Genomic DNA, 9,894 nt, shown 5'->3' with positions numbered 1-9,894 from the left:
CGGTCATATTATATTTCACATTTTCTTTCTTTTTTAAAGTATTTATTTATTTACTTTTGGCTGTGCTGGGTCTTCACTGCTGTGCGTGGGCTATCCTCCAGTCGCAGCGAGCGGAAGGCCACTCCCTGGTTGCGGTGCTTAGCCTCCGGTTGTGGTGGGCTCTCTTGCGGAGCACTGGCTCTCGGGGGCTCACGCTTCAGTAGTTGCGGCCCCTGAACTCCAGAGCGCAGGCTCAGTAGCTGCGGTGCACGGATTCAGCTGCTCTGCGGCATGTGGGAGCTTCCCGGGTCTGGGATCAAACCTATGTCTCCCTCTTTGGCAAGCAGATTCTTTACCACTGAGCCATCAGGGAAGCCCTGCACATTTTTTTGTTTTAACACGATGTATTTCAGAACGGGAACTCCCAACTCAGTATCGGTTGGTAGAAAAGGGGCCTCGAGTTTTCTCTGAGCTTGAATCACAGGGGCTGGAGAGTTTCTGTTGCTCTGCTGGCTGCCACAGTCCCGCAGTTCCAAAGATGCAGACCCACTGTGACAGATGGGCTGGGACCAGCTCGGTAGGATCCCCGTTCCTGGGGAGCTTGGAGGGCAGTCTGGCTAGGGAAGGCTGTGAGCTCACTGCGGACCTAGAGGCCACAGAGGAGGGTGTGGGAGCCGCGAGGCTTGTCTAGAATTCTCTATCTTCTCCAGGGAGGTTTGGTCCGGGAGCAGCACCTCCACGGTGTAGCTGATGTGCTTGGGGTGGATCAGGCTGTAGGTGTTGTCAAACCTCAGGACGTCTGCGTCGGCGGGACGGACATTCAGAGAGGACGCCCACCTGGGACCTCGCCCTCCTGTGCAGGTACTAGACCTGGGTGCCACTGCCACACCCGAGAGCCCGGAGCCAGGGCCCCTACCTGGTGGGACCTGATGCACGCAGTGCACCTGCCCCCCACGCCCAGGTCCAGGAGGAGCCATCCCTGCCAACACTCACAGACGCCGGCTTCCGTGCAGGTGAGGCTCCCGTCCTCGGGCACCATGTGGGCGTTGTAGCGCTGGCTGGCCAGCACCTCCGTCATCTCCGCGGCCCGCTGCCGCTCCCCCATCTTGGTCTTCAGGAAAACCCCGAAGCCTATGTCCCCTCCGTCCGACCCAAACTGCCACCTGCAGGGGACAGGGCCCCACTGACCGCCACCTGCCTGGGCTCCGGGCCCCTCCCGACCACACCAGGTGTGTGTGGGGGGCGCCGTGCCCACCTGAGCACGCAGCCCGGGAACAGGATCTCGTTGTCCACCTGCAGGGAGGAGCCCCGGCCCACGGTCGCCTGGTGGTCGTACTGCACCCTCACGTGGTTGCGCAGGAAGTAATGCTGGGGCACGTCACCCCCGTAGTTGATCTGCAGGCGAGGGTGGTGAGCGGGCACCGCACCACGGCCATCTCCCCTCCCTCCCCGTCCTCTGGGCACCGGACCTTGGTCAGGCACTTGGGGTTGCCATCGGGGTCGGTCATGGTCCCCCCAAACTCCACGGGCAGCTGGTCGGGGCTGATGAATTTCAGCAACTCTTGCTTCCAGTTGCCTGTGGGGACAAAAGTGGGGCTCTGTGGGGGGATCGGGGGCTCAACAGAGGGAAGTGGGGCCAAGTCCAGGGCCGTCCTGTCCATATGACAGCCTCCCCCTACCTCCCACATACTCTCAGCGCCTCCAGGACAGAAGCCAAGAAGATCTAGGTCCACAGTGTCTGTGTGACCAGTTCCTGCCCCTTCAGCCCTGGTACCCCTATCCGTCCAGGTGTTGGACCATGAGGCATCTTTTTTTTTTTTTTTTTTTTGACCATGCCACGTAGTTTGTGGGATCTTAGTTCCCTGACCAGGGATCGAACCCGGGACCTCGGCAATAAAAGCGCTGAGTCTAACCACTGGACCACCATCTTTGCAGGGACTCAGATCAGTGTCTCCTGGAGCGTGAGGCTGAGCAGGGGCTTGTCTACCCTGGGCTTCCCTTTCCCTCGGAGACTGAACTCAGCCTTCCAGTCAGTCCCTGCCCTCAGCTCCTGCAGCTCCAGCACTCTCAGAACTGGGGGGAGGGTGTATCAGCCCTCCTCCCCCAACAGTGCTCTGACAAGCCAAGGTTGGTCCACAAAGGAGTGAGAGCATTATGGGAGCAAAGTGGGAGGAGGCAGAGGTGAACTCCCAGCATGCCCTGGGGCAGTGTGGACACAGAAATGAAACAGACTTCCCGTGCATTCTCTTTAAGGGAAAAGAACTCTTCATTTCTAGGCTATTATTTTATGGAAAAAAATTAAGATGTGTACAAAGATTCATCTATAAGCATCTTCACACCTCACTCTTCCCTAATGGTAAAAAAAAAAAAAACAAACCTAAATTTTGGACTTTACCAAAATGAAATAAAGTTTATCACATGGTATGTGAAAAAGGTAGGTTCTAAAAGAGTATAACGTGGCATGAACCCATTTTTTTAAAATGAATTTCTTTGAAAAGATAGTACATGTTAATAATAGTTCCTTGAGAGACAGGATTTACTCTTTCTTCTTGATATATTTCTATATTTTTCTAAATTTCCAAATGTTATCAGGTATGTAATTTGGAAAACCTGCATCTTTTTCTCCCCATTTTATGGGGGGAAACTGAGGAATCTGAGACTCAGAGCCGGTGACTCAGCCCACTTGCAGCTCACAGGTGGTGTTGTAAAGAACAACTCACAGGTGAGTTGTAAAGAATCCGCCTGCCAATGCAGGAGACGGGGGTTCAATCCCTCGGTCCAGAACATCTCCTGGAGAAGGAAATGGCACCCCACTCCAGTATTCTTGCCTGGGGAATCCCATGGACAGAGGAGCCTGACAGGTTATAGCGCAGGGAGTCGCAAAGAGTTGGACACGACTGAGCAGCTGAGCACGTGTGTGATTTGAAAAACCTGCCTCTTATGCTCCCCATTTTACAGGGAAGCCTGAGGAACCTGAGACCCAGACAGAGCTGGTGACTCAGCCCACCTGCAGCTCATAACAGACAAAGTCATCCCTCAGATTCACATCTCTCAATCCAGAATTGGGGGCCCTCACATGGGCTGCCTCTGGGGTCTCTCAGAGCCCTCCTGGCCCCTCAGCCCTCTGGCAGGTGGACACATTGGCCTCAACAGTTGCTGCCTAAGGGAGTGGGTCCCCCAGAGCAGCTGTGTTCCCGAGCCTGGTGCCCTTGCGTTCGGGAACCCTCAGGTCTGCGGAGGAGCCACCCTCAGACCAGGTTCTGGAGCTGCAAAGGAGCTGCCCACTCACCTCCAAGGATCAGCACCTTCCTGCGCGTCTCCTCAGTGATGTACGGCTTGATCAGGTTGAAGGCCACCGGGAAGAGCTTGGGGGCTGAGACAGGCACCGTTTCAGGGTTTCCTGGGGTCTCCTTTCCCTGCCTCGTTGCCTCCCTGTCCCGTGCACCGCCCCCCAGCCCCACTTATGCATATGCGGAACTGCTTCACTCACCTTTCACAACAATTAAATTCTTCAAAATCTCAGGGTAGTTTGCCTCAAGTGCTGAGAAAAACTGTAGGGTCAAACTCAGGTCAATGCACGAGATGCAGGTGCCTAAATGCCGCCCCCTTAAGGCCCCTGAGGCCTCTCCAGACACCCCAAAAGCCTCCCAGACAAGAGGAACTCCCCCTGTCCGGTTTGTTGGGTCCCCGTCTCAGACACGCCCCCCGAAGCCATGAGTGCAAATTCTTGACAGATTTCCAGGGGATGACCCCACCTCCTGCAGACCAAAAAAATCCCCCTCAGTCAGGTCCCTGGAAGGTTCCCCTCTATGTGGCTTTGGGAACAAAATGCTTCCAGGATAAGAAACATTCAACGTGGCAAGGCATGGCTTTTTTTTTGTAATTGGAATGTAATTTACATCCCATAAATGTCACCCTTTCACAGTGTAGAGTTCAGTGGCTCAGTGTACTCACCAGGCTGTGTAACCATCAGCACCGTCTAGTTGCAGAATATTCTCACCACGCCGGAAGGAACCCCGAACCCTAGCAGTCACCCTTCCCCACTCCCTGCAGCCCTGGTTGACTACCAGCGTGCTTTCTGTCTCTTATGGATTTACCTAATCTGGGTATTTCACATCAAGGGAATATACGTGGCCTTTGGAGTCTGGTGCTCTCAATTTATTATGTTTTCATGGTGCTTCTTTTTTTTTTGGACCTCGGCGCACAGTTTATGGGATTAGTTTCCCAACCAGGGATTGAACCTGTGCTCCTTGCAGTGGAAGCGTGGAACCTTAACCACTGGACCGCCCGGGAAGTCGCTCGTGGTGGTTCTTGAAATGTTAAAATTTTTAGGTTCTCTGCTATCCTGGATTGAGCAGAAAGAAAAGGCAGGCTAGCTGCCCCGGCGGAGGCAGACCTTATCAGGGTCTCCCTTCCTTCCTCAGGACCCCTGAAGATGACTTGCTCCCAGCCCCCTCCCAGGTAAGAGAGGGTGAGCGGGGAGGGAGTATAAGAGGGGAAGGGATACCCACGGGGACCCTGACCAGCCTGGGGACCAAGCCCTGCTGTTGTGACCTCCCGGACATGCGGTGGTGATGCTGAGGTGATGGCTGTGGCTTGGCACAGCCCTAAGAGACTTCGGGTTTGAAAGGATCCCTGCAGGGTCTTCCGTGATGGTCCAGTGGGTCAGGAATCCACCCTCCACTGGAGGGAGCGTGGGTTGGATCCCTGGTCAAGGAACTAAGATCCCACAAGCCTCAACCAGAGAGAAGTCTGTGCTCCACAAAGATCTGACAGCCAAAATAAATAAATACATAAATATTTAAAAAAGAAAAAAAAAGAGCCGCAAAACTGTGGGTGGAGTCAGAGAACCTCCCCACACACAGCCCACACCAGCAAGCGAGGGGCAGAGACCCAGGCGAGGGGACACCCAGCCCCCTGGGTAGGGCTCCCTCACCTCCTGGACAAGCTCCACTCCTGGCTTCCACAAATGTCTCAGGCTCAGCCCCTCGAAATCAAAAACAGTCGAGATTTTCTCCACTTTCTTCCCCAACTGCAAAGGAATGCTGAGAGGTGAGACCCCAGGAGGGTCTGTGCCCCCCACAGCCCACAGGAAGTAGGGCTGGGCCTGGCTCATGCTGGCGTGGAGGTTTCATGCCAGGAAGCCAAGTGCAGGGAGACAGGGCCGTCCCGAGGGGCACCCTCCCATCGTCTGCCCCTGGGAAGGCAGGTCACCCGAACCGTGTCTACTCGGAGGTGCTGGGAGGAGCCGAGGAGCTCAGGGAGGCAGGTGCCCAGTGCTGGGGGCTGTCTTGGAGGGGGCCAGATTTCGGCGGCCCAGGGGGATGGGGGGCCCTGGGACCCCCACCTTCTGGCTCTGCTGCTCACAGTCTCGCAGGAGCAGCTCCAGGCTCCAGAAGTTGAATCTGAGCAGCTCTTGTTTGGAGACAGAGAGGAGGAGGCCCTTGAGATCCAGGCCCCTGATGATGTGGTACCAGACGGGGCTACCCTCCCTGTCGTGGCCGCAGAAGCCACTGGGCTCGTACAGCCTGACCACCTGGATGGATGCACAAGAGAGCAGGGCTGGGCGGTGGGGGTGGGTTTGATGGAGAGCCGGGGTCTGGGGCGGGCAGGGCGCTGGGGGCTCACCTCTGAGGGCTGCCACGCGAGGATGTTGTCCAGATCTTGTTGCTTCCGGAACTTCATGTGCTAGAGACAAGGGAGGGTGGGGCGCAGCTGAAGACCCCTCCTGAGCCAAAGGGTCTGCGGGGACCCAGGGATGCCAGGCCAGGCCCCGCTGCCGGCAACCACTGAGGGCCCGCCAGGGCATCCCGGGCTCCATGGACCCAGAACTGAGGGTGGGGATGCAAGGGGGACGGAGGAGACGGGGTCGGACACGGATGAGGACAGAAACACTCAGAAGGGACCACGTGAAGCCCGCATCCGTAGCTGCCTCTCCCTGAGTCATCCCTCCTGGTCCCCAGGCTCCTGTCCCCACGTGGCTTTCCAGGGAGCCCCACAAGCAGGGTCAGACTAACCCTAACCCTAACCCCAGCTGCCGGTCACCCTTAGTCAAAAGCCTAGACTCCCTAGGTGGCCTGCTGGGTCCCCGGGGATGGGCCTGGGCCACCCACTCAGCTGTATCTCTCCCCTTTCTCTCTAGGGCACAACCTCCTGTGCGCCTGGGTTTCTCCAGCTCGCCCGCACCTCAGGGCCTTTGCACGGCTCTGCCCTGTCTCCAGTCATCACACGGCTGCCTCCTTTTGGGCATTCGTGCTGGGGCCAACACATCGCCCTTCGGCAAGGAAGGCCTTCCTGCCCTCCCTCACTTCTTTCTGCCTTACTGTCTTGGCTGCAATTTCCACTCTCAGAAATTGCCTTGTCTATTTATTGATCTGGTTTCTTTTCTCTCTCTTTCCACCACTGCACTCTCCCCAGTGCGAGAAGCAGCGAGGCTCCACTTTGAGGTGCAATAAATGGTCGTTGCAAGAAAGTAAGGAAGGAAGGGAAGAGGGAAAGAAAGAAGGAAGGAAGAAGGATGGAAAGAAGAAAAGACGGAATTCCTGGCAGTCCAGTGGTTAGGAGTCCGGGCTTTCATGGCTGAAGGCCCGCGTTCAATCCCTGGCCCGGGAGCTAAGCTGCCACAAAGGGCAGGAAACGGGGCCGGGCAGGTGTTGCCCTCACCTTCCGCAGCATGGCCTCTGATTTCTTCAGGTCAAAGCTCCGAGCTGCAAGGAGGAGATAGGGTGGTGGTTGTGGACTCCTGGGGGCAGTGATCCTAGCTTGTGCCCCTCGGTGGGTTATTGGCCTCTGGGGTACTGTCCACTCAGAGGTGCTTGGAAGAGTCAAAGAGCTCAGGGAAGAAGGCTCTGGGTGCCCAGTGCTGGGGGCTGCCTTGGAAGGGTCAGGCTGTGGCTACCCGGGGGCTGGGAGGGGCCCCCGGCCCCCTTATCTCCTGCCTCCCTGATTCCCTGGGCTGATAGCAGTGGGTGTGCCCCTGGGTGGGCCATGGTGGTGGCAGTAGAGAAAGAAGGCACTACCCAAGAGGAAGCTAGGAAGAGAAGGTGTCCAGAGAAATAGCATGTGGAGTCCCTGCCACATCCATGGCCACCGTCAGGGCCCTGGGGACCATGCTGTGCCCAGGGTTCTTTTCCTAATGCTCTAAAACCCTGAAGAGATCAGACCCTCTGTATCTGGTGGAATCACAGAGCCAGGAATTATGTAAATCAAGAGCCTCTTCCACTCACACATCATTGAGGATGCCAATGAAGTTTTGTCTTTTAGGTTATATCTGTTGATACTTACTCAGTTAGAAACTAAAATTGTACACAGAAACTGTGTACACAGATAATACATATTTGCGGTTCCTTCCAGTGCCTGTGATTTGCAGCAACTTGTGACACAACAAGAGAGGCCTCGTATGCCCTTGACCTTCATCTCATGTTACGGTCCGTGCTCACCTCGGAGCCAGCGGAGCAGGAAGTAGTCGTCGGTGCTGGGCAGGACGGCCAGGATATCCTGCACGTTCTCCCGGAACTGAGGGCAGAGCGGGGAGAGACCCGGGTGGGCAGGGCCGCACGGTACCCGACGGCCGCAGGGGACAGGCCGGTGCCACAGGCCTGCAGAGCCCGCGGGCAACGGGGTGTCTGAGTAAAGGGGGCCCACCTGTGCTGGGGGAGCCGAGGCCTGGGCCAAGTCACGACAGTTCCCTTCCTCCCTTTGCGAAATGGGACAGTGATGATGAACCAGTTGCCCAAAGAGAGGATGAGATGCAGATTTTTGTTTTCTTTTCCTTTTTTATTTTGGCTGCACCATGAGGCTCGTGAGATCGTAGTTCCCAACCAGGGATTGAGCCCAGGCCCTCAGTAGTGAGATTGCAGAGTCCCAACCTCTGCACCTGCCAGGGAAGTCCCTGAAATGTGGAATAAATGAGATTTAGAGGGCTGACTCTTCCCTGACACCCATGGGGGCAGGGTGGGTCCTCCTAAGGGCCCAGCTCTCCACCCTCAGGGAGCCCCCAGGTCAATTCAGGTGGGAGGGTAGGTGACATGGAATCTAGGCTCAGAGAGGTGGAGCAATTTGCCCAGCGTCACACAGCAAGAGGCAAATGGTGTGTTTGATCCACACCGCATCATCCAGGCCTGAATGAGGGGTGACTCCACCCAACCTGAGAAGACCCTCTGCAGACAGGCCCCCGGAGACGATGGGGCAGTTTAGCTGGGCCCCAGCCCTCTCCAGGGGCTGAGGGTGCCACTTCTGTGTGAATGTCACGACTCTGAGACAGAGCCAGCTCTGGGGGCTCATGGACCTGGACCAGGACTCAGCAGTCCCAGTGCCGTCTGGCCCGAGTCATTCTCCTCTTCCTGCATTTCAGTCTCCTTCGACTCCAAATAGGAGGGTCAAAGAACTAGCTCTGGGCCCCCCAGCCCCAAATGAGCTGATAACCTCTGTCCTCAGAAACACAAGGAAGGGGTTTCCCTCGTGGTCCAGTGGATAAGACTCCAAGCTCCCAGCGCAGGGGACCTGGGTTTGATCCCTGGTCAGAGAAGGAGATCTCACAGGCTGCAGCAAAGACCGAGCATGCCACAACTAAGAACCCGCGCAGACAAAGAAAGAATTTTGTTTAACATATGTTTAAAGAAGGAAAGAAGCACAAGAGAGTCTTTGGCCCTGAGCTAATCATACCGCTAGTACACCCATCCCCCGCCCAAGGGAGGAATCTGAGGCTCACGTGACCTGCTCTGCCAAGATCTGCACCTAATTCTGTTTGTTTGTTTTGGTGAGCCACGGGGCTTGTGGGACCCTCGTTCCTGGACCAGGGATCTAACCCGGGCCCTTGGCAGTGAAAGCGCCGAGTCCCAACCACAGGACGGCCAGAGAGGCCCCTGGACCTAATCCTTGACCCCAGTTGTCTTGTAAGAGGACTTATTCTCCCAGCCTAGCTGGAATCTGCCCTCTTTCAGATGTAGAATTCTTCAACGGCAGGATTCAGGGCCTCCCTCCATGCTACTGAGGTGAGCGACTGTGCCTGGAGCCCTCACTTGCCGTGTTCAAGCCCGAGGGAAAGACCCCAACGAGCTAGAAAGGACGCGTGCCTGTTCCTGCGTCCCCCAGATCATAGCTAAGGCTGGGACCTGCCACCCCAGCAGCGCTCACCTGTGGGGCCCAATGGAGTGGCCACTAATGTCTGAGACGTGGCCAGTCTAAATCAAGATCTGCCGTGAGTCTGAGATACACGCAGGATTCTGAAGACAGTAGCAAAAACATCTCAGCGACCCTTTTTTACTGATTACAGGTTGTGGCAATTGATTACATATTGATTACATATCGTTGTTGCAACGATAACAACTTGGCTCTATCGGGTTAAATATATTACAGGGAATTCCCCTGCAGTGCAGTGGTTGGGACATGGCTTTCACCGCCGAGGCCCAGTTCCTGGTCCGGCAACTAAGACCCTACGATCCGGCCAAAAGTAAATGAGCAAAATATATTATCAAAATTGATGTCACTTGTTTCTTTTCCCTTTTGTAATGTGGCTGTTAGACACTTTGAAGTGACAAAGGTGGCCTGCAGTTGTGGTTCACGTTATGTTTCTATCGGATAGCGCTGGTGCTGACACTGGCCTCCAAGACCCTCAGAGTTGGGAAGAGACCTGGGGGTACAGAGCTCAGAGGGAATCAGGGGCCCCTGGGGCATTAGGAGAAACTGAGGCCCGTGTAGGACTCTCCCCTCCCCCACCCCCTGCCACACTCACCTGGGCCAGCGCCCTCTCCTGCGAGGGGCTCAGGTCACCCACCTGCCCACTCATGCTGCCCACGGCGGTGTGGGGTCCGGCTCCCTGGTCCTGAGTGCAGGCCCCACTGTGTGTCTCCCTGCAGGCTCTCCTGTCTTCTACTGAGCTGCTGGCCCCACCCCTTCCTGCCAGGCCTGTCCTCT

General features: G+C 56.2%; 1 protein-coding gene and 1 long non-coding RNA gene across 9 annotated transcripts; both read right to left on the bottom strand.

Moving 5' to 3' along the window:
- Positions 1–302: 302 nt before the first annotated feature.
- On the bottom strand, positions 303–9,894 carry LOC113889426 (putative SEC14-like protein 6). Of its 8 annotated transcripts, none has more exons than XM_027536085.1 (12): positions 9,713–9,883; positions 7,419–7,494; positions 6,643–6,686; positions 5,608–5,667; positions 5,327–5,515; positions 4,916–5,011; positions 3,470–3,530; positions 3,269–3,352; positions 1,449–1,555; positions 1,235–1,374; positions 973–1,142; positions 303–778 (listed from the first exon to the last, which is right to left on the bottom strand). In XM_027536085.1, exons 1-12 carry the CDS (start codon positions 9,764–9,766, stop codon positions 615–617), a joined length of 1,245 nt encoding a protein of 414 aa, XP_027391886.1. In that variant the 5' UTR covers positions 9,767–9,883; the 3' UTR covers positions 303–614. The 8 variants fall into 8 exon arrangements, with proteins under 8 accessions (XP_027391886.1, XP_027391889.1, XP_027391890.1 ...); XM_027536088.1 differs by adding an exon at positions 7,624–7,870 and having other exon boundaries at positions 685–1,142; positions 9,713–9,892; XM_027536089.1 differs by adding an exon at positions 7,624–7,870 and having other exon boundaries at positions 685–1,142; positions 9,755–9,892.
- Positions 4,161–4,909, bottom strand: LOC113889427. Its single transcript, XR_003510259.1, has 2 exons — positions 4,491–4,909; positions 4,161–4,324 (listed from the first exon to the last, which is right to left on the bottom strand). It is a non-coding gene; the product is annotated as an uncharacterized LOC113889427 (long non-coding RNA).

This window comes from Bos indicus x Bos taurus, unplaced genomic scaffold (assembly GCF_003369695.1).
Source record: "Bos indicus x Bos taurus breed Angus x Brahman F1 hybrid unplaced genomic scaffold, Bos_hybrid_MaternalHap_v2.0 tig00478993_arrow_arrow_obj, whole genome shotgun sequence".
In the NCBI taxonomy this organism is placed as follows: Eukaryota; Metazoa; Chordata; class Mammalia; order Artiodactyla; family Bovidae; genus Bos; species Bos indicus x Bos taurus.
Note: the sequence above shows the minus strand (reverse complement) of the source record. Positions and strands in the feature narration are given on the sequence as shown.

What these genes read in the sequence shown, in the direction of transcription:
- LOC113889426 (XM_027536082.1), bottom strand. Translation starts at nt 9,766, where the DNA reads ATGAGTGGGCAGGTGGGTGACCTGAGCCCCTCGCAGGAGAGGGCGCTG. An exon ending in CCTGCTCCGCTGGCTCCGAG is followed by an intron (nt 6,687 to 7,418) that starts GTGAGCACGGAC and finishes TCCTCCTTGCAG; the next exon opens with CTCGGAGCTTTGACCTGAAG. An exon ending in GAAGGTGCTGATCCTTGGAG is followed by an intron (nt 1,556 to 3,268) that starts GTGAGTGGGCAG and finishes TTGTCCCCACAG; the next exon opens with GCAACTGGAAGCAAGAGTTG.